Raw genomic sequence first — 23,773 nt, forward strand, 5'->3', positions numbered from 1 at the left:
GATAACAGTAAACACACGGTTGTAGTTCCAGAATTGATGAATGCCAATGGAAAAGTCGAAGTGCATAGATATTGATCTTGTTACAAAGAACACTAAAGATGAAAATGAAAAGAATGAAGATGACTGGAAGCAGAATAATCAGGATGAAAGGAAGTCACAAGTTTCTGCTGATTTACTTCAAGTACTGACTATTTACGTATTGTTACATAAACATTCATATTCATTAACACTTTATCCATTCAATGTAGAGTATCAGATTGAACTTCTATTTCACATCCAAAGGTTGATACCTGTATATATATTAACCAATCGATTATCTGCATGGGTCGCAGGTTAATTTGTTTTGGGATTTGCACGGGTGGTATTTTTTTGTTTTAGACCACCACCCTAAAAAAAATTAAAACACACACACGCACACATATATATATCTCCAGTGCCAAATCCTAAAATGACCCAGGTTGTCTTCACTAAACAATAAAATCGCAAGTATGAATTTATTGCAAATTATAATGTCAAAATATACATTTCATTATTGTAAGTAATGACATCAAAATACTATTTTTCTACAAATAATTTGTAGAAAATACATTTTGACGTCATTACTTACAATAAATTAAACACTTACAACTTTTTGTGAAATTGACCTCTTGGCCTTGTAATTTATTTATATCACATATGTTTCAACAACTTCACAAAACTACTATCATATTTCTCTATCAGTGCTGTTGCATCTACTTATTTGCTTACATTTTTCTAAGCATTTGTTGAACATGCATGTCTGTTTTCTTTGTTAGAGGTTTAAAGCAATTTCAAAGAGAACAGATGAAGTAACAAAAAGATCAAGAGAGAAAAGAATCAGATATCTTCAAAAATCAATCAAAGAGAAAGGTAAATATTATGGCTATACATGTATGTACAATATTCAATAGTAGTATTTCTTGTCAGTTATTTCAAAAAAAAAAATTCTAGAATTATACACTCTTTGGTCATGAAACTTTTTTCCTCAGCTATACTTCTATTCATTATGTATCTATGAAGGATATATAATTCTGATACTTTGAAATAAATGTGTTATTTGCAGAAAAAGTTACTATTACAATTGCACTATGGTTTAGGTCAACTAAATATATAATGACAAAGTGACAAGACAATTTGTTCTCATATTCAAAGTGTTATATGTCTTTAAAAAAAGATTTCATCAAATTTGGCAATTCAGAAAAGAAGTTGCCATTATACTTGAAGAAACGATTCAATTTTGTATTATTTATTAAAACAAGAATGAGGTACATGTATACTAAGTTAGTAACTCTACCATTGAAACTGGTACCGTGAAACCTGTCTAAAATGAACTAACAAATATAAATAATCCAAAAACCTGTCTATACCAGACACTTTTTAAAGTCCCTTCATATCAGTTTGTATTTTGAACCTTCCTTAACTAAACATCTGTCTATACCAAACCAATTTTAAAGTCCAAAAGGGGTGTTTCAGTGAACATTGTAATAATATGAAATTGGGCGTTATCGGTAAAGATCTCAATAGAAACATGCTGTATTAAAGGCAAAAAACACAGAGGTGTATTCATAGGAGATCTTGAAATTTCTATCCTTAGCTTGCTATATATTATGCAAATACATTTTTTACATTTGCAACTTTTTTTTGTTCCAAAGTTGACAAAGAAATTACAGAACCAGAAGATAGAGACATCCTGAGGAAGTATGATGTAAAGTTTGGACCACCTATAGAAAACAAAGGACAGCCTCAGGATGATAGAGAATCAGAACAAGAAAGGTGCTTAAACTTGTATGATTTTGGTATAAACCCTACATGTGTAAAGAAATCCTTTTTGTTGATTAGTGCCATATTGGACTAAGTAATACAGTTTTTAGTGCATTTACCAGTATCCAGTGATTCAAGCAACAAATAATTATAATGCATCATTTGTCTTTGTCAACTTCTTGGTTTTTTTTCCATTATTGAAATTATAATATAAATTTTGACATTATATTTCAAAGTTCTTCAATCTCTGTCTGAAAATATAAATAGTACATGTGTTATCAGTAGATATTTTTTGCTCTAAGCATGTATTGCACACCCTGTTTTCTGGGAATTTTTAACTATATTCAATATTTGTTGTGATCTGTTTTGATATAATTTGATATAATACTTCTTATAATTACCAGTTCTTAACTCTTTTTTATTTGTTACATATAGAATAATAGCAATTTTGAAATTGAGATAGAAAATATCACAGTAAGCTAGGTAGGATGTAATGAGATCTTTTGTCAAAGTATTCAAAACTGATGTTATTTGGTTTATTGGAGACATCACAGTCCATTTGGTAGAACTTTTTCATTGGAAATTGTTAATATTTCTGGTATCGTATCAGTAGCTTGAGACGGGAAATATCTGGCAGTAAGAGCAATGGAAAAAACGATAAAGTTGCTGATAAACTTTATTCTCATATATCAAAGGATATTTTATGTTAGTCCATGCCAATATACCCTGAACGGCCTGAAGAATGCAAATTGTTAAAAAAAATCTATGTATTATTTACAATTATTTCTATGAAGTTTATTATTTGTAAACCATTTTTATAGTAACCCTAAAGAATTACAACAAATCAATGAATACCTTGGAATAAATGATCACCTGAAAGGTATAGACAGAGGAAATGCAGCTCCAAAGACTGGTCTTGAAAAGAAAATTGACAAAGCTATAGAGTTAGGGGAGTTCGACACAGCTGAACATCTCAGTGACAGATTGGCAACAAGAGAGGTATCTTTTCTTTGATATTTCATCTAAGTAGCAGTCTGTACAAATCATTTAAAATTTGAATTAAATGGTTCATTGAAGAAAGTCTCTTAATTTTATTTCTATGTAATTAAGCTTTAGGCATTTTATTGACCAATTGAACAGTGATTTATCATATGTAACCTTCTATTGAAAGATACAAAATAGAGTGTATTGGCAAAATCAGAGTTATCTGCCTTTAAGAAAAAATAATTTGTTTCCATTCTATTTGTATAATGAGTATATGAAACTGGTTTTGAATTTTTATTTCCTAAAGCATTTTTAAAAACATATTGAACCTAAAAATATGTGATCTTTTTATCCACGAATTTCCATCTGCATTATTTTCAGGTGGACAGCTATTTGAAATGGCTTTGGGTTTAAGCCAATTTAACATCAACTAGGCAAATTGATTTTCACAAAAATCAGTCTAAAATGAGTTGTAAATTTACTCAATACAATATTTAGTAATATAGTCCATAAGTGATCTGTATTATTTGTTTTCTAAGGAACTTGGTACATATATCATTTCAGAGAAATACAGGTACAATGAAACTTGTCTTTAACCAAACCCTGAATTATCCAAACTTACCCCTACCAAACACTTTTGAAAGTCCCCTTTACATCAGTTTAATTTTATTTTGAATCTCAGTAAATGAAACAATTATTTAAACTGAACAGAAGGTGTTTGGTTAAGACAGGTTTCACTGTATTAGGTAAAACAAACTATGTTTGAACAAAGAAAGCATACATCATCTTGAATTATGCTTTTTTACAATTGAAAATACCAAAGAGTATCAAGTCAAACTGGTATCAACTAATATTTCATTTAAAAATTTTTTTTTGTCAAGGGGAGATAATTTGTACATTTAAAATGGTATTGTATCCTTATTTAGTAAAATGCATTTTTCTCTGTGACTTTTTGAAAATACTTTTCAATTTTTTTTCTTGTTTAATATAAAGACTAAACAGAACTTTGATTTCTTTTCATTAATTTTTACAAAAATGGAATACAATATGTAGTAGGAAAATGTTATCATTTTTTTTTCATAGTTTGGGAAAAGAGTAGCAGATGCTTTCACTGCAAAAGACTTCATTGAGAAAAAAGTAAGTAACTTAATTACATTTTGTTTGAATATGTTTTCGTAAAAAAATTTGGCAGGAAAGCTAGGTAGCCATTTTGAAATTTTAAATCACTTAATTTTTTTTTCTCTGATGGACCCATTGTTTTACTAGGATGATTATACATGTAATATGAGTTCACCAAAAATTTTTTTTTTTTAATTAGTTGATAAATTGTTGCAGTAAAACTTACACTATGTTAATTTTCTTTTGAACAGTGTTAAATGCTAGGAGCTCTTTTTGTTTTACTAAATAACTATGAAATATAAATGTATTTTGCTTCAGAAATTTAAAGAAAGTTCAGAGCGAAAGAAGAAAAAGTTGAATTGGGGGTAAATATTTAATTTCATTGAATGTTTTTATTACAAATCAACAAATGCTATTGTAGATTTTTGGACCAAACTGAAATGATTCTATTGCTTATTTAATATTGTTTATACCACTGCTCAATGAAATCTTTTCTAACTTAAGACTAGGCTTTTGACCATGATATTCTGGTAAAGTTTTATGTTGGGATGTATTGCTTTTATTGTTTATTAGTAGCCTTATTTCACTGGAGGAATCTGTGATTAATAGATCTACTTTCTCAAGATCAGTTTAAAATACTTATTACTGTAACATAAATTTATAATGTACAGAATTCTTCATTGTTTTATCCTCGCAATCAAATTTGTGTGATGGGTATACATGTATAAAAATCGCCTTGTCACTTTTTCTGCATTGGTTGTCGATATATCCCTCTAATTATACTTTACTATTTACAAAAATAAGTAACTCAAATGAAATCCTTTATGGTAGATCATACCTACTGTTATTTTGCCTAATTTTTCTCCAAGATGATCTTGAATGAACAAATTGAAAAATTTTAATACAAAAAAGATCACATAACTTAAATTCAAGATTGTTGAGCCTTAATGTAGGAGTTTTTTTTTAAACATTTGATATAGATTCTGTTGGGAATTTTTATTATTTAGCAAACTGTTAAAAAAAACGGTCTATCAACTTTAAAAAAAAAATGTATATAGAACGCTCATCTAAGATTTTTTTTTATTTCAGAAAGAAAATTGGGAGTCACTGGACTTTTTATCTTATAATAATATATGAGTATTTTTTTCACTAATTATATCCCCCTTGAAACATGCTCTTGGAAATAAATATTTTATTTCTTTTTAATTTATTTAAAGAATTTTTTTTATGTCATTTCAATACCCAATTGTTTATTTAAAGTACATACTATATGATTTTGCATGATGACAGAAAAGAATGCTTATGATCTACTTTTGCAATTTCACATTATCTGTTTTACAGGTTTGAACAAAAGCACAGATGGGAGACTAAAAGCAACATGTGATTGATTTATTATGCTGTTGTGTTGTGAAGTGACTTGAACAGTTCTGAAGTAATTAAATGAAAAGATCAACACACAGAAATTCAGTTTTTGTTGTATGCCATTTGTTCTTTTTTGGGGGTTTCCAAACTTATTCAATAAATGACATAATGTTTTTTTTTTGTTGTTTTATCTTATATCTATGTAGTTTTTGGGTTTTTAGAACATATAACCCGAACAGATTTTATTAACTTCAGAAATGTGTTTTTTTTTCATATATTTGTAGATGCTTAAATAGGAAAATCTTCTTTGGTTAATAAGTGGGCTAGTATAAATATGTTTAATAAAGCCAATAAGTGTACTATACACAAAATGCAGGTTTGAACTATTTCTGTTCAGTGTATTTTTTTCTATCTTTTGCTTTTGGAGTTACTGTCTTATTTTCTACCACACGTCTTTATCTTTGTATTGTATATGTGTACCATGTTCATAAAGATGTGACATAATTATGAAAAAAAAACTTCAAGCAAGGATGTAAAAAAAAAAAAAAACTGTTAACCATAAAAATTTACAGGATTGGAATATCTGGTATAATTGGTATAATTTAATATAAACTTAATATTATTGAACAACTTAGTATTGTTTATTATAAAAGAGTTCAACCTCTTCATTACAATGATATTTTGACAAGTTATCCTTTTCATAATAGTCTCACATGCATAGATCAGTAATGTCACAAAATGTCAAGAACTGTTTCAATGAGTTCGGTAAGTTCAACTGATTAGCCCCGTGCAAAACATTCACATTACCATCAAAGGACTTTCTAATTGCCATTCGACAAAGGTGCTGCAAAGATGGAACTTCTTTCTTGTGATTTTCAAACCAGGCAATGAATTTTTCTCCTTCGTCAGTTGTAGAATCACTATCACTCAGACTATTCCACAAGTTTTTATCAAATATAAAGAATAGCTTTAAGCAATCATAATATGCTGTCAAATCAAAAGATTCATATGATCCTTCCAGCATATGAATAATTACAAAAGAATTTTTCCTCCTACTTTCTGAGTATTTTAGAAAATTTGGGGTTGCAATAAGTACAACTGCTATGTTTCTACATATCAGCCTTCGTTCATTTTGCACAGGATTCAAATATTGCAAAGATTGCCAAAAGCTGTCCATAGATGTAGAACTTTCATCACGCTGGAGAAGAACCTTCACTACTTCTGCATTGTTATTATGTACTGTAGCTTTATAAATTGGTGTGTCACCAAAACTGTCCTCTAGAGACGGAGATGCACCATAGGCTATCAGTTTTTTCACTACATCTTCATTGTAATTTTGACTTGTTACTGCCACATGCAGAGAAGTTTGACCACCTTGTTCATATATCACAGCATTTACATTAAATGAGGATTTAAGAATCTGTTCAACAAGTAACACATTCTTTGCTACAATCGCATTAACCATTTTCTTTGCAGGAGGCAAGTTATTTCTAAGTAAGTCAAAGAGATCCATAATGTAGCTGTGGTATCAATTATAGGTACAGAGTTATATCTAAAAAAATAAATAGTAGAGTTATTATATACATTTACCAAATGATTCCACATAAAGTTGTTATTCTTAGATGATTTGTTAGAAAAAAAATTGAGGGCAAACCTACTTCTATAGTGTTAGAGATTGGAACCATTTAATTCGAGAGAGAAAACAGTGTACCAGTAGCTTGCTAGCCAACCTCTAGAACTGATGGAGTAGGGGCAAGGCATTTACTTGTACAGTTTTAGCCTTGGATGAAAGTTGAAAATATGTGTCTGCATGTAATTCCACAAAAGCAAATTTTCAATTATCCATTCTATGTTTTTTAACTATTTCAACTGGAAAAGCATTTTTGTTCTTCTGAAATGCAACAAAAAAAGAGAGACAGACTTAAGAGGTCCTATTAGGGAAGGGTGTCGACAATAAAAAATTAATTTGCAGTTGGTGTATGTTGATGGTCTAAAGAACAAGCAAAGCAAATATTTTACTGCCCATACAGCTACATAAATACAGATTACATACCACTTATTCAACCAATGAACTTTTAGTACATACACAAAAATAGTTCTACACAATTTTTAGAGAACTTGTATTATGTTGCTGTGGAAAAAGTGAACGTCATATCTGCACAAGTGTGCTTGTCTTGGCAGGGAATTATATTTCCTTTTTTCCAACATAAAATGGTCACTGTAACTTACTGAATTAAATATTTTTTATGAGTTCTGCATGAAGACCATGACATCACTGATGAATTCTGGTCAGCAAACTATACATCTACATCAATACATCACATCACTGATGAATACTGGTCAGCAAAGCACAGTGCAAAAATTAAACAGACACATCATCCCAAAAGGGATGGATACAGGTTTCTTCACTCTGAATCTTTTTTGGGTCTGTTGCCTGTTCTGCCTTAACATAGCAAATGTGACTACAAAAGCCAATTCCACCCTGGACTTTCAACATAGGAATCTCAATTACTGTGCACATTACTGCAAAAAAAAAACTTGCCTACACCTCAATAGTAAGATCCACGATGGAATATGGAGCTATCGTGTGGGTCCATTTAAAATCAGAGATATATACAAATTAGAGACAATAAGCCAGGTTCATCACCAGTGACTACAAGTCCAGAAATGAAGGAAGAGTCACAAACCTGCTAGCCAGACTAAACTAGAAAAACTTTAAGAAAGATGCACAAGCCCAAGACTTATTTTCTTGTACAAGGTGGTTGAGGGACTTGTACCTGCCATCAAAGCAGAAGATTATTTGAAACCAGTCAGGCAAAAAACACCTCATAAAATCTAAGGGATATACAATGTAGTGACTTTCAAACCAACAATATCATTGACAAACAAGTGCAGAGTAATTCAAAGAGTGTTGGAGTGCTGCCTAGCAAAACAACATTTGAAATCTTACATGTATTTCCTAAAAAACCATAATGGCATCATCACAGTAAATTCCACCAACATAGAGGGCTTCAAAGCGACCACTTCACTGGTTGCTCTATCTCTCTTCCTGTCAAGTAACAGCCATATTTGGATTCTTTGACTTGTACATACAGATACAGATTAAATCCACAGACTATCCATGCCACAGGTAATTAATTTCTAAAGCTTCTTACAAATTAAATAAAAACATGTACTTATAAACTAACAGTTTATTATATGAAACAACCACGATCACTCAGAATGTACAAAGGGCAGCAACTACTTTTTTTAGTCTAAAAATTTTAGACTACATTCCCACCTGCTTTGAGGTGTATTCAAGGTTATATACATTGTATGTTTGCACATTTTTTTCTAAAATCATTGTAATCTTTGTATTATTTTTTTTTTACCCGAGTGTGCCCATGATTGGTGAATATAACTATCTTACCTTATCTTATCTTATTGTTTACTTAAGTTAATCACATCATTTATATATGGCAATATGCTCTTTTAATACGGCCCCTGTAATTTGGAAAAATAAAATATCGTATTCTATTCTATAGTTCTACTATTTAGAAGTGTACCTACCAAAACATTTATTATACATGTAAATTGAGTAAGAAAGAACTGTAGAAAATTATAAATTCGCTGTCTACATGAAACTTCCTACTTCCACTTTTGAAAAACAAGTACCTGTCATTTCTATTTTTATCGGCCAATACAGTTGTCGCTCTCATTGTCAATTGGTATTATCTCAAGATGGCGGCTGCTGACACAGCCCTGTGGCTTCACAACAAATTAGGGTCTACCGACGATTTGTGGTCTGGAAAGACAATATGCTCACAACTCAATCAAGGAAAATTACAAAACATTCAAACTTGTTTTCATGCTTTGCAACCACATGTGAAAGTAAAGCTAATGTTGTCATTTTTGCACCTGCACAGAAGGAATGTTGAACAGGTTATATATTTTTCGTCTTCATTTTTATCATGCATGTATGATTGAATGAAATCATTATACTGAAGCCTTTTTATTGCAAAAGTGATCCTTTCTATGAACACAGAATGCACAAGTACTGTTCCCTGAAAAATTGAATTGACAAATTGATACATCTTCTTTTCCATCACCTATGACAATATAGACTACAGTACAGCTGTAGCAGTCTGATGAATACCTGGCACCCCTCATACCTGGCCTCTAATGCCAGGTATTTATTGTTATTGGCCCCTTATTTAAAAAAACCCCATCCCCTATCATCACTTGTACCCAATATACAACAGGAAATGACCAAATATTTGAACAGGTTGATCACCTCAGTATTTTTGAAATAACATACCTATACAGGTAGAATAAGTTACAAAACTGTATTTAATTTTTTTTTAATACTTTATGGATGAAAATGTTTAAATGTGTAAAAATTAAAATTAAAAATATTTTGTTTTTAGGGAATTTGTAGACATATTTTACTAAACATCAGTTCAAGCCAATTTTTGATTTAATCATAATTTTCTTCAATCGTTCTATATTTAGAGGCAGAGTTGTCTTTCTTTTTCTTTGTTATTCTTTTCTCAATTCATAAAAATCAAATATCAGTAATTATGATTGATGTGCACAATAAAAAAAAATTAAATCCCTTAAGGAGAAATTATATTGCCATTTTTGTCTCTAAGTGCTGGTTGTTGACAAAATACTGATAATTGTATTTTTCAATTTCTATGTTGTCAGAAATGTAATTCTCATGAATTTGAAAATAAACAGTTATTTAGTAGGAACGAAAACCTTCAAAAGAATTTTTTACTCAAAATAAAGCAGTAAATCTTTGTTTTGGTCAAACTACATCCTCCCAAGTCAGGGTTTTGAGTCCACTCTCACTCTCTCAAACCCCTGACATCCCTCATTCATATTTAGCGGGTATCATCCAGCGCCATCTAGTGAGTTACCTAAATTTAACCCGGATCCAAAATCCAATCAAATCACTCGTAATAGAAACTCTTCAATATAACTTACAAAATGGCTACATACACATAACGTCATTTTTTTTCGCTTAAGACTCTAAACAGAATCTACAGTTATCATTTTTTTGGTCATATTGAATCATTTGTGACATCTTACAGCTATCAGTTACTCGTATCATTGTTTACCTTTCCACAGACATTTTATGTTAAATCAGTTTTCATTGGTGTTTTGCACCCGGAGAAGCAACCAATTGAAATTGGCTGGACGATGCCGGCTAAATATGAATGAGTGATGTCAGGGGTTTGAGGGAGCGAGGGTAGACTCAAAACCCTGACTTGGGAGGATGGTCAAACTACCAACAACCGAAAATCATCTTGGTTACAAAATTACGGCCAATTTGACAATGGCAACATTGAAATGCTGGATTTCAATGTCATAGGATTTGAACAATTCAAATTTTACGGAGATGCTGTTTTGTGATATTAATGACCAAGTCATTTAACACATTTTTAAAAAGGAGATGTGTCAATAAAACAGCCTCCTTTTAATTACTGACATAACCATGTGCTTCCAGGATTCAGAAGAGGAAACTTCTGGATAGAAATATAGAACAATATATTTTGTATTTATTATTTGTATTATTTTAAGGAATTGTATGATATTTAAACTGTAAAATTACAATTATATCATAACCATGATAAAAGAAGTACATATTGCTGTAAATAAAGTCCTGAACTAAATTTTTTATTTAACTAATGGGTTAGACAATTAAAAAATTTTTATACCAAGCTTGAAGAGTTTTTAGGATTATTAGTAAGTTTTAATTATAATATGCACCTATCTTATCTTCCAAAGAAAATATATAAAATGGTCCTGTGATTTACTTTATTATTTAAGTGTGTGAAGTCAGTCTGCTGTCCTGATTATATTTATCAACTTCCTGACATACATTCTAAATATTTCCATTGCTTTTTGATTTTTACTGACAAATAATCCAAAAATGAAAAAAGTTTTTTTCTTGTGTCAATATTACTGATTTTCCGATTTGAAAATTGAATTTTAGTCTTTGATATGATTTTTCCTAGAGTGTACATTTTTTCTGCTATCATTTGTCCAGGTGGACTGGTAAATTATACCTGAGACACCTGAATTTATTAATCAATTTAATTATTAGAGAGTTGTATATAAAAATAACAAAATCAGTTTTAAAGGATTAATTCCTGGCATTTATCAGACTATACTGTATAATATAACTTTATTTAAAATGATAGTTCAAAGACCTACTGAATTTTCTCGGTATTGTTCAGGAATTATATGGCCCATACTGGACAAAAAACTGGTACCAAAATAAGTATACTCACACAAATAGGAAAATTTTAGTCTGAAATGTTGTTAGTGTTTCAAAACAATCATAAATGATGCTAGTTTTATGTTTGTTGAAAGTAAGAGCATTGTTAGTCTTTAGAAGTTGATTTTCTACTTTAAATCCACCAACAATGATTTTCTGAGTAAATATACATTTTTACCCCAAATAATCTTTTCCTGAAGTAGGGAAAAGTCTATATTAATTTGGAAGATCGACTGTTGGGGATATGATTTTATATCCCCTGTGGAACTTGTTTAGTCTTGAAAGACTACTAAAAAGGCATGACACTAATGCATTTCTTGTATCTAATCATTTTATAGTTGCATTATACTTAATCTGAATTTCCCTGCAACATTTGGTTTACCTTCCCCTAATTTATTTGAATACATGTATATCAGGATGGGGTAAGAACAATTTCCCATTCAAAATATTGGAAGTTTTTGTGGTATAACACTTCAAGCATTTCTTTGAATTCCCCATTGAAATTATGCACGTCTGACCTACCTGCATTGTACATGTAGTTTGATTCAGCTTACATGTACTTAATGTTTACCACTACAAACTTGCAACGATTTATTTTAATTGAAATTTTAATCATTTTTGCAGGATATTCCTTTTGTTGACCACACATATATTGTGTGGTATTACTTTTGTTCTGTCCACAACCAAATATTTCAATGTTAAATAAAAAAGAGGAGAAGCAATTATCATCAAAAGAAAAAAAATAAAGATGAAACTTTAAAAAAGAGCTCAGGTTCTGCCAAATTCTTTATGGCTAGAAAGCATGGTATTAGCTTTTGTTAGACTGGAATACTTACTCATGTTTTTGTCCTGCAAACAGACCCAACCCGTTTTAATAAGTCATTCATGACACACAATGTATAATATTGTTAACATCTTATACAGAATTTAGATCCAGCTAGCCAAAAATAGAGGGCACCGATCCCCTTATCCTATTTGTGTTACAAAATGATTGGAGGCTATGTACATACACAATATCTTAAAATGTTTATTCAAAACAATAAAACTAGTCTTATAGAATGTCAGTTATCATTTGGTGGTTAACTATTGTGAAATTTTACTACATATGCACACTTGCCACTAAATGTTCATCTTTAAGCCTGAACTGTGTATTACACATGTAATGCCAGTGATTTGAACTTACTCAAATTCATCTTCACTAATTAGATTCCAAACAAGTATTATCAGAATGGTAAAAAATATTTCAAAATGGAGGTAAGGTCTTTTTCATGTTTCTTTTAATATATTATTTGTTTTGTTGAATTTTTTGTTGTACAGCTGACTGAAATGTGTTCTGTTCTGATAGCAGTGATAGAACTTAAGTTTAAGTGTTTGTAAGAATCAGGCAAAATGGAAAAAATCAGAAATATGTGTGTCAAAAACCCACTGATTTGACAATGTAATATCACTCAAGGATACTTTCTCTATTTGAAAAGACCATTATTTGGTCTCTTCATCACTGGCTTTGTGCAGAAATTTTTCAATAGAATCTTAGAAAAATAAGGTTTTTGACAGAGTTATCTGCCCTTGAAATGTTCATTTTCAGTGCATTTCAATGAAATTGTAACTCAATGGTCCAGCATGTTATGGAAAATCTTGTCTATTTTCCTTGATTTTGATGGTGCAAATAGTCAAATAACACTAATCAAAATGATCGGTTTTTTTTCACACCATGTTTCACCCACTGCCTGATTCTTACAGGGTATGACACTTAAATGTAATGTGAAAGTAAGATTTATTTGTGGATGATAACTATTAGTTATAAATATACCTGGTATGTACATTTATGCAATTGTACATTGTTTTTGTTATTTAAGGAATGACTGTTAATAATCTCAATCATGGGCATTGAGGTTATTTCAAATAGACCAAAAAATATAATAGCCATTCCTTATAATTTAATCTTAATATCAAAATTCAACAAGTAATCTTTAAAAAAAGGGTTAATCATTAACTTAATGACATCATAGTCTCCTTCAAAATTTGGTATATGAGATAATGGATAAAAATTTTATCCAATCAGTAAGCTTGTTACTTATGAAATATAATTATTTGAAACAAATATGTCTTCTGAGTCAAGTCTTCTTACATTATATCATTTATTACATTCATTTACTTTATGTACATACAGAAAGAACCCTATAGTCAAGAATATTCAGAAATAAAACAAGGTTGCCTCCACGAATAAAACTACTTTCACAATTGTTGAAATTTTGTTTGAATGAAGTACTTGTATAAAACTTATTTTTACATGTACACATACATAATACACATTTTCAATTGACAGTTACATGTAAGTATACAGTGTACAGTTTCAGTCTCTGTAAAATGTGCGAATAAACAATTATTGATATATTTGTTTGTGTATACATGTAGTACACATGCAGTAACTATTGCTACTGAGGAGAGAAATTATCCCGATGGAAAATATTTATGTACTATTTCCTTTCATACCAATAATAATTATTAAGTCAATTGTCACAGATTTCTGAGAAACCATCTCTTCTTCTCATTTGCTTGATGCAGTATACATTTGTACAATGTATATGATCCAGTGTTCTCCCTAAGATTAACAGATGGCTTCCTGGTAACCCCAGAATTTCATTATAGCATCACATTTGTATTGAAACCTTTGGGAACTTTTCCCATTCAAGAATCCTCCTGCTAAAAAATAGCAATGGGGCAATGTGATGCTACAATGTACATGTATATATGGCACTGGGGAGATCACTGATGTCTGAAATTTGCTAAAATAAAGATAGTACAAATGTAGTACTGTTACATTGTACTGTTTTTTGTTCAAAACAATCTTTTTGACAATGTAGTAGTATAACTTGCAATCCTCGATGTAATTTTGCTTTTTTGTGAAAGTATATGCTAGTAGAATATGTGTTTCATCCTTTATTTTTCAGAATTGTTTCCAAAACACAGTGAATTAGTTTCCTGTAATACTATTGAAGCAAATTTCTAAATATAGTAACAATAACAAAAAGGTCAAATTACAGATGGTGTCCCTTAACAGTAAACTTGACAAGAATGTATAAATTGAATGATGAGATTATTGATTTGTTAAGTCGTTTGTTCCAGTGGAAAACAGATCTGGAAGAAATCCTATTGTTGGCAACACAGGACACAGATCAATGGGTGTCTATGATAGGTGAAATTCTCAAAACTTTTCCTTCCATGGGAACTTTGAACTTAGATCTGGAAGACAATGGTATTTTTGCTGACATGACATCAGATTTGAATAAAGCAGGTAAGTATATTAGTGTATGATCTATCCTGCTTTTGGTAAAAAAAAAGAATTGAAAGGGCAATTAAATTGTCAGGTTCCTTTTATAAAACTTTTCTGCATGTTGTGATCATTGTATTGGGAGATCAAAGATTTCAGGTTAGGGGGTTTAAATAGAATTAAATGCCAAGAGAAGTTAGGCAAACAGATTGTGGGATGTGGAATTTGTGAAAAATCTAGATTTCATGCTAAAAACTAATAATTTCTAAAATTTAAGGGAGCAAACATCATCTTTGCCCCTTGTTGTTCCGCCACTGTTGTATACTAAACAAAACAAAATGTTCTGCTTCTTGGAATGATATATGAAGGTATATACAGATTAGACTTAAAGACTGCAATCACAAACCTTGGTGATAATAATTGAGCATGCCCTAAAACTATACAATTTGAGATCTATATAGCAGAAGTATACAGTAGCATGGAGTTAGACTTATTATTGAAAGGGGGAATGTAATATTGATATTGAGGGAACTATTCAGGCCAGCAATCAGGCCAGCAACTTCATACTGTTATATGTAACTTTAAAATACATGTTTTAGTTGGTAAAAGAGTTTTTTAAGATTTTCAAATCTATTGAATATGTTTGTCAATTACTAAACAAACCATGTCTCATTCTTTTTGCAGTTAAAAAAGCTGCCAATGCAAGGATGTTACCCTTGGAATGCCAATTTCTGAACAAAACAGCATTAGTCGCAGCCACAGGACAACAACCACAGCCCATTAAACACTTTGCATTAAAACGGAAGCCCAAGTCTGCCATTTTAAGAGCTGAATTATTACAGAAATGTAAGAAACTTATTTGAAGGATTATGATAGTAGCACAGGAGCACTTCACATTGAAATGGACTATCTATGCAAAATATAAAAAAAAAACCTGTTGGTTTGTGCTATTCCCATTTTGAAGTAGACAGATAGCATGGCATAGTACTATGCTAAATTGTTAAATCCACCTCTAGAAATAATTGTATATTTTAGGTGATCCATTCATTGACGAGTTCTGGGGTCTCACTTGCATATATATCTATGTCTGGTTCCTGGTTTGCAAAAAAGATCTATCATTTCAGTTGTCTATCATTGAAAAAATTTAGTTCAAAATCCTGCTAATTGTAAAAGAAAAGAGATGTAAAAATTCAATGGGAGTATATAAAAATAATAGAAATTTTAAGTTTGTCAACCATGGGCAAAGGGCAATTGGCAGGAATTGTTGACTTTTTCGTAAAAACAACAAGAAGCTGGGTGTGCCAAGTCATGTGACTTCTGTCTTTAGTTAATAATGAAGTCTGTATAGACCTAATGTCTTTTATTTACTTTGTGCTGTTTTTAGCTACTGAGGTTGCAAGTAACAAAAAGAATAATCCCAGCAGTAGTTTACCTTTAAAAGTCAGAAGTTTCGCAAAGAAAATGGATGACGCCAGTATGTATATTTTAAGCTTTCTATTTCCGTGTGTGACACAACATTAATAGGTCCTGTGCCAAAAAGTGCCACATTGTATTTTATGTATTTAATTAAAAAACTGATCTGTGAATTCAAAATGTACTTTGCTGTTTATGTTCATATGAATATTTTACCAGTGAACTTGAAGCAACTATAACTTTAATGCTGTTTTTTTTCCTTTTTTTTTATATTTAACACAAAAATTAAAAAGGTCATCAAATGATGATAAGTAATTCTTCATAAACATTTCCTGTAGTACATACACACCCAGGGTTCTTTATTGATGTTTACCTGCTGACATCAGACCCATTGGAGATAACACTCTTTCATTGTTTAAGGGCCACTTTTGAATGTGATATTCATTTAATTAAGAGCATTCTCTGTTAAACTCCTTTTTCTAGTCTTTGTAACTTTCAATGTATTTATAGATTTAGAATTATCTAAGCATGTACATGTACTTGATACTCTGGGTTTAAAATTCATATTGCCAAAAAATGCCAGTTGGCAATTTTCAGGAAGTTAGTAGTTTGGAGCTAACATAGTTGGCAGGAAAATAAAACAAAAATCATATTCTTGTCATGTTGACACACTAGTTGTTTTGTTTTGTTGTTTGTTTTTTAATTAATATTATTAAGATGAATTCAGTTTATTTATGACAGAAACTCCATCATATACATTCATCACACTAGTGGTACTATTTTCAGACCTGGGGAATTTTACTATCTGTTTCTTAACTGATTTTTCCACCAAAGTCCATGTGTCCTAGAGAGATTTGAAGGATGATACACAACATAGCAATGTAAACAAGAGGCAGCTGTTTCCTTTTTCTTTTCAAAGTGTTAAAGAAGTAACTGATGGAATAAATATTATTTGGGAATTTAATACATTCTTTTATATGGTAAATCAGTTTCTTAATGTTGAAAACATCTTGTGATGGTGCAACAATCCACCTTGCATTAATAAAAAGCCACATGCTTATGGTCAGGGTTGAGTTACCTTTGATCATAGTCAGTTTTGATTGGCTCAGTACATAGATATTTGTATCTGCTTGATACTTCCGTTAAAATTTAATGTTGGCAATGTCATGATAATGTAGTCATGCAGTGATCAGTAGCCTGTTTACTGCTATCGGTTGAGCTAATTACCTTGTAGAATGCCATATATCACCTTGGGGCACACAGGTTTGCTGTCATATTAATTTTTAATCCTCACATAAAAACTTTATAGCACAGTGCTGGTAGCAAGACAGCACAATACACAGGTCAATAGCACAGCGCTTTTCAATAGCACTGTATAGCGCAGCCCTTTAAGGGCCTGGGAAGAACACTGTATTTTTTTTAGTGTTAATTTCTAGTCTTTAAAAAGGGGCTGTTCCAGTAAAACATATGGGAGATGGGGGGACACTATTATTTTCTGTATATGGGATGGTGTACAGGCCTCTTGACAAAACATTTAAAAACATCAATAGAACTTCTATGGATGGCTCCTCTGTTGAAAAGGTGCCTTCCCCGGGTACCTCATTTCTTTTAATGGAACAGATTTTGGTGGCATCTGTGAAAACTGTAGCAACACTATATTTTTCATGCAATGTTTTAAAGTATTGGAACGATGAAGAGGACTACAATCCTACCTAGGTTTAATAAATGGTAAAAAATATATTGCCACAAATAAGTCCCTTTAAAATGAAATGAATGTTAGATAGAATGTAAGTCATGAATGTAAATAGTAGTGATTTTGAAATGATATCATCAAATGCAAAAATCTGTATCCTAAAAAATAAGCTGTTTACTGTATAGTGGTCATGTTTAATTTTGAGGTATTTTCTAATTTTGTATGTACAAGATTTTAAACTATAGTGTAGTAGTTTAGCCTTCTTGTTTTTTTTACTGTAACTTTAAATAGAGTGGCGTATACAATACTTCTGTACTCTTTGCTTGACTTTCAGCCTTCATAATATGCTATGTTAGTAATTCTTTGTACACTTATATGAATTACAGCCCCTTTGAAAGGCCTGCCTAACAAAACCCCACAGTCTACTGGATTTAGATCACCAGGAACATCGGGACCAAGCAGAATTAACTCCACACCAACTGCACCTATGGCTAGATCTTCCTCTGTACGCAAAGATGTTGGGATCAAAGTAAGTTCTTCTGTTGAATGGGTTTTTAAAAAAAATCATTTTAGGGGGGGGGGCTGCAGATTTAACTTTTTTGTTGCATTAAAACATTACCAAAAATATCTTTTAAGGCTTACTTTATAGAATGGCTTCTGAAATGGTTTGAAATGTATTGCTTGGTTGTTTTCTTTTTTATGTGAATTGTACCCATTACAAACATTAATGAAATAGAAAAGACAAGAAAAGAGGAGTTTCCTGCAAATTCAACTTTTATTTTTTATGTGAACTGTTTTCTTTTGACTTTATGTTAAATTTGAGATTTTCATGAAACATGTTTGTCAAACTTACCTAGTCATAATATTGACCAAACAATTAGCATTAGCTGGTGAATATTTCATTCAGTGTCCCCATATGTACAAATGGAATAAAGATTTTCCATGGATCACCTTGTCTGTCTATGAAGGTACAATTCAGATGGTCTTTAGGAAAGTCTTGAGGATTGAAGCTGCCTGTCAATACAATTATAAAGGGTTCAGCAATGCTGTTCTTTCCTCTGCTAGATCAGGTCTCTAGACTCAATTAAACACAGTGGGTTACTTTGGTATGAGTTCATTACCAGAATCCTATGCAGGTAATAATTATTAATTCTGCTTTTGATGGTGGGTATTGAAAATTCTGTGTGGAAATATCTTACTGTGAAAGTACTTTAATTTGTGGATACCAATTTTCGTGGATTAGAGAAGAAATGCAAGTGGTGGATTCATGAATTTGTGGTTTTGAGGTTTTCAGCATACACATTATTTTGAATCCAAATTTTGTTGTTTAGCCTACCCTCGAAATCAACGAAAATTGTACCCTAAAAACAATAGTACTTTTACAGAAATTATTATAACTGGCTTTACTTATTGTCATTAGATTTTTCTACAATGAGTAAATGTTATTTATATATATTTTTTTAAAAAAAAATTCTGGATACACTCTTATATTTCCATCTCTTTATTTCCATTTTTATATTACAGACTTATAAGGCCATGCAAAGTTAATTTCTTTGTTCTTTGCCTCATCTATTTTGATGGTGCCTCATAACCCATTTTTATCTCCAATCAATGAAATAACGACAAAAAAACACATTCCCCTTCATTTTCTTATGGGATGGGGAATATGAAGGGAAAAAGGAAATTTCTCTTTCCCTCATTGGTTCTTATGAAAAAAATGGTCTGAGAACCAAACTTTATCAACTTTGAATGGCCTTAATTCAAGGAGAAGAAACTTAATATACTTGAATATTTATTTATACTAATGGTCATTGGATTGTATGTTGTTTTAATTACTGTATATAAAAGTACTATAATTGTTTTTTTTTTATTTCCTTAAGCTTGTTTTGTTTTTATTCTAGCTGTTGGATATGGAAGAACTCCCACTTGGTGCTAAAGAAGCGAAAAGGAGAAGGAAAATTGCTGGTGTGATACTTTTCTGGAATTTGACTATATTAAAAAGAAATGCTATAATTTAAAAAAAAAATTCTATATACCTTGTTGTTGGATGATCTTATATTTTTCTTCATTGTTTTTGTTTGTTTTTTTTTTTGAGTGGGGTAGGGCATTAACGTGCCTATTTAGGTTTTGAAAATAATACCATCCAATACAAAGCCATTTTAACTCAGAACTTAAATGTTTGAAATATTGTATGTTTACAGAAATATGAATTTTAGTAATTTAAACCATATTATTGAAATATGCTCCTTGAGATTTAGGCTAATGAGTGAAAATATGTTAAACTGTTTAAATTATAAGCTTTGTATCTAAATCACAACTTCAACAACTAGTACTGGTATTTTCAGCAACTCTATTCAGTAAATAATGTTTACCAATTGATTGTATATGTATAACTGATATATTATACCTTCTAATCAGAAATGGAACAAGCTGAGCAGGCAAAGAAGGAAAGGGAAGCAGCTGCTGCTGCAGCAGAACAAAATCCACAGACCACCATCTCCTATACTCCAGATTATGCTGCTGGACTTGTCTCTCCGGCTCCATCAGTAAGATAGTTTATATAGTTGTCAAACACTTTCAACAGATCAAATATGTTGAGATTGTACAAGTTGAACCTTGCTTAGTTTGGAGTTATGGCTTATTGAATGGTGATTTCCAAAATTAGACATTTCTTCAAAATGTCTTTTCCCTTTAAACTAATTCAACAAATAATAGTGACTGCCACCAATTGTAGGATGACATGTGGAATGAATTTTTGCTGTTGATATTTTTATACTCTCTCTCAAAGGAGGAACATTAGGGTTTACTTTTTCCCTTGTCTATCCTTTTCACAGTATTCTCCTTAGCTACTTGTCACAGCCACTTGATATTTAGACACAAACTTTATATGCGTACAGATTTCTTAGCACATTATTTTTCCTTATAAAATCTTATTACTATGTAATTTTATAAAAAAAAATACAAAATGTTTTTATTTGTTTCAGAAATTACCATCTATACAGACAGTTGTTTCAGGCACAGCTCCTTCACTGGGTCAAACTGTGTCCTATGTTCCCAAGACTAGGGCTAATGCACAGTTAATTGGTAAGCCATGTGGTTCATATTGATAAATATCATTTTCAGTTATTGGTACTGAGTGTATCTTTATTTCATTCTCTTTTTATTAATTTACTGATCTTTAATAATATAGATTGTTTGCCTTCCAACTAAATACAATTGCAAACTTCTACAACTCACTAGTGCTAAAATTATACAGGGATGATTTTTTTTCTGCTTTTACTGGAATTCCGCTATTTCAAATCTGGATTTTACCGTTAAAATTCTTTTTTAATTGTAAAATTACTTCTGATTTTGCCAATTTCCGCTTTGTTTGTAGACCTCATAAAATCATCCCAGATTATAATATCAAGAATCCTTGACAATATTTCCTGTGCTTATAGAATGGTGTTCTCTGATTAGCAGAAAATCATAACAGAAATTAACATAACTAAACTTTCAGGCATGAAAAAGACATAAAATCATCTTAAAATACTGAAAACTCAGTTTTATAATGGTATTGTGCTGTCATTTTGGTTTATAGATAATAGAATGTTACATGATTTAGTGAATAGATCTTTACCACATTGTATCAGAAAGTTTCATATCTCAAATAAAGATGGGATTGATTTACTAGGATGTGACCTAAACTGTTTAGAATCTTGGGGTTCTTTAAAACGCTGAATCTAATCCAGTATTCAGAATTTGAAAATTTGCCTAAAATATGTTCACATGGATGTCCAAATCATAGTGCATATTGAGGTTAATATTTGAAAAGGATACATATTATTGTTTTAGCCCCTCCAGCAATGACCTCAGCAACAAGAACACAGCAAGCCAGAGACAACCTGCAACAACAGTTAGAACAACAGCTTGGCCAATCACAGATCAGGACACAGTCCTCTCTGCCTGTTCAAACACAGAATCTGCTACAACCCACACCTGTAGCATTGCCAGGGCAACCACCTACTACTCAAGCAATAAAACCAGACCCACAACAACAGAATGTACAACAACCCCAACAGTTACAGAATGCCCAACAAGCAAATGTACCCAAAAAGGGTTTGTCATTGACGGTATGAAAATTTTTTCTACTTCTTATACCTTTATGTTGGCTTTTCTCATGTTTTTTTTCACTATACTGAAGGGTTGTAGATCAGATAAGATATACATTTAATAATTCTATTTAAATTGATGATGTAAGTTTGAAAAGATGAGAACTAATTACTAGTTGCTCATTATTTTTTATTTTATATCTTGCTATGAAAAATGGGTGAAGTAATATTTATCACTTCTTTTCAGAGAGAACAAATGTTGGAAGCCCAAGAAATGTTCAGAACATCAAATATAGTAACCAGACCAGAAAAGGCATTAATATTAGGTTTCATGGCTGGCTCCAGAGGTAAGTAATGAAATGCAAGAAGTTTTTAGGGGCAAATAAATTATTCTAATATGCTTTAAGGTCTTTAGACCACAGCCATGGTAAAACTTAAATAAAACATATGACCAACATCATAGATGTATAACAGTCTAATTTTCTATTTTTATAGATAAGTTTTACCCAATTTTGCTGATGTTACAACAGAGTTTTGCTCCATAATGGTCACCATTTTGTGCAACACATCAAAAAAAATATTAAGAAGTTGTTCCTATTAGAATTAAAATAAATCGCAGAAACTTCTTTTCATTATTGTTTTATCAGAGGCTGGCCATTTATGTCAATATTTAACCCTTCATTGTCTCACAGAATAATGTGCCTTAAATGGCCAGCTGATGGTAAAACTATGATAAAATGGAGTTTCAGTGATTTATTTCATAATTATGTAAACATAAAAAACCCTACTTATCTGTCTAAAAATTATTTTGAATTTTGCCATTATGTTCCAAATTAATTGCATTTATACATGCATTGATCATAAAACACTTGAGTGAGGTATCAGTGTTATGTAGACATATTTGTTCATTGTCGATCATAGAAGACTTGAGTGAGGTATCAGTGTTATGTAGACATATTTGTTCATTGTTGATCATTTGTTTTAACTTTGACTGTAACAGCAAAACATTGCTAAACATTTTACATTTCAATTTTTCCTGGAAAAAAATGGTTCTTGTTTGCAGGTTTAACCCTCCTGATAAAATATGTGGTAATAGAAAATAACTGAAATTGTGTTTGTATTTTTTATTTTCATCTTTTTCAGATAACCCTTGCCCTCAGCAAGGACATATATTAAGTATTAGACTAAGTGAAACAAAAGAGATGGTTCAACAGGCAGATAGCTCTATCAAACCTATGTTAGCTGATGTGTTCTTTCAAATGAATTATCAAACTGGTGAATGGAAACGGATTAAAAAGTATAGAGAATGTGAACAGTAGTGTGCAATCGTTGTTATTTATTATTAAATGTAATGTGTTGTTTTATATTAAAAATGAAGATGGATTGGTTGGTGTCTTAAAAATGGCTCTGAGGTACTAATTTTTTTCTAAATTTTCCTAGGTTGATTAGACATTACCCTGTGACATTAACATATACACTAATATACACTAATGCCTCATTCCTGCAAAACCAGGAATCCCTGAGTGTAAACTGTCATAAGCTAAATTTGAGAATGGTTTACAGGAAGTAGCAAGTATTTTGTGATACCCTCCAAACAGTTGCACATCCTTCCATCTGTCCAGAAGGATAACTTCAAAAGATATTGAAGAATCTTTTTTCAAACTTTGTATAGTTGAGTACCATAAAATACAAATCAAATTCTAATTTCAGTTTGATCCAATTAATGGCCATTTTAAGTGGTTTTTACCCCAAAAACGTTTTGCAACATGGCCGTATAATTTAACATCCCAGTAAAT

At 31.0% G+C, this 23,773-nt stretch overlaps 3 protein-coding genes across 7 annotated transcripts; 2 read left to right on the forward strand and 1 right to left on the reverse strand.

The window, feature by feature from the left end:
• The first annotated feature begins 40 nt into the window (after positions 1 to 40).
• LOC148621623 (uncharacterized) lies at positions 41 to 5,418 on the forward strand. Of its 2 annotated transcripts, XM_088576197.1 has the most exons (8): positions 41 to 181; positions 795 to 888; positions 1,671 to 1,791; positions 2,601 to 2,778; positions 3,847 to 3,900; positions 4,201 to 4,247; positions 4,972 to 5,015; positions 5,224 to 5,418. In XM_088576197.1, exons 1-8 carry the CDS (start codon positions 41 to 43, stop codon positions 5,268 to 5,270), a joined length of 726 nt encoding a protein of 241 aa, XP_088432323.1. In that variant the 3' UTR covers positions 5,271 to 5,418. The 2 variants fall into 2 exon arrangements, with proteins under 2 accessions (XP_088432323.1, XP_088432324.1); XM_088576198.1 differs by lacking the exon at positions 4,972 to 5,015.
• Positions 5,419 to 5,824: 406 nt separating this feature from the next.
• Positions 5,825 to 8,925, reverse strand: LOC148621624 (uncharacterized). Of its 3 annotated transcripts, none has more exons than XM_088576193.1 (2): positions 8,794 to 8,925; positions 5,825 to 6,796 (listed from the first exon to the last, which is right to left on the reverse strand). In XM_088576193.1, exon 2 carries the CDS (start codon positions 6,755 to 6,757, stop codon positions 5,954 to 5,956), a length of 804 nt encoding a protein of 267 aa, XP_088432319.1. In that variant the 5' UTR covers positions 6,758 to 6,796; positions 8,794 to 8,925; the 3' UTR covers positions 5,825 to 5,953. The 3 variants fall into 3 exon arrangements, with proteins under 3 accessions (XP_088432319.1, XP_088432321.1, XP_088432322.1); XM_088576195.1 differs by lacking the exon at positions 8,794 to 8,925 and adding an exon at positions 8,195 to 8,335; XM_088576196.1 differs by lacking the exon at positions 8,794 to 8,925 and adding an exon at positions 7,474 to 7,589.
• A 5-nt stretch (positions 8,926 to 8,930) lies between these two features.
• LOC148621625 (negative elongation factor A-like) lies at positions 8,931 to 23,360 on the forward strand. Of its 2 annotated transcripts, XM_088576190.1 has the most exons (12): positions 8,931 to 9,165; positions 12,716 to 12,763; positions 14,636 to 14,804; positions 15,465 to 15,626; positions 16,165 to 16,254; positions 18,273 to 18,415; positions 19,788 to 19,851; positions 20,305 to 20,432; positions 20,871 to 20,970; positions 21,721 to 21,998; positions 22,225 to 22,324; positions 23,121 to 23,360. In XM_088576190.1, exons 1-12 carry the CDS (start codon positions 8,965 to 8,967, stop codon positions 23,294 to 23,296), a joined length of 1,659 nt encoding a protein of 552 aa, XP_088432316.1. In that variant the 5' UTR covers positions 8,931 to 8,964; the 3' UTR covers positions 23,297 to 23,360. The 2 variants fall into 2 exon arrangements, with proteins under 2 accessions (XP_088432316.1, XP_088432317.1); XM_088576191.1 differs by lacking the exon at positions 12,716 to 12,763 and having other exon boundaries at positions 8,932 to 9,165.
• The last annotated feature ends 413 nt before the right edge of the window (positions 23,361 to 23,773 follow it).

This window comes from Perna viridis, chromosome 3 (assembly GCF_037379345.1).
Source record: "Perna viridis isolate PV_CMFRI_1.1 ecotype Kerala chromosome 3, ASM3737934v1, whole genome shotgun sequence".
NCBI lineage: Eukaryota > Metazoa > Mollusca > Bivalvia > Mytilida > Mytilidae > Perna > Perna viridis.

Excerpts from the sequence above, each read along its gene's own strand:
- LOC148621623 (XM_088576197.1), top strand. The coding sequence starts at position 41 with ATGCCAATGGAAAAGTCGAAGTGCATAGATATTGATCTTGTTACAAAG. Across the intron at positions 182-794 it reads TTTCTGCTGATTTACTTCAA|AGGTTTAAAGCAATTTCAAA; the intron begins GTACTGACTATT and ends TTTCTTTGTTAG. Across the intron at positions 1,792-2,600 it reads AGAGAATCAGAACAAGAAAG|TAACCCTAAAGAATTACAAC; the intron begins GTGCTTAAACTT and ends CCATTTTTATAG.
- LOC148621624 (XM_088576193.1), bottom strand. The coding sequence starts at position 6,757 with ATGGATCTCTTTGACTTACTTAGAAATAACTTGCCTCCTGCAAAGAAA.
- LOC148621625 (XM_088576190.1), top strand. The coding sequence starts at position 8,965 with ATGGCGGCTGCTGACACAGCCCTGTGGCTTCACAACAAATTAGGGTCT. Across the intron at positions 16,255-18,272 it reads AAAGAAAATGGATGACGCCA|CCCCTTTGAAAGGCCTGCCT; the intron begins GTATGTATATTT and ends TATGAATTACAG. Across the intron at positions 20,433-20,870 it reads TTGTCTCTCCGGCTCCATCA|AAATTACCATCTATACAGAC; the intron begins GTAAGATAGTTT and ends TATTTGTTTCAG.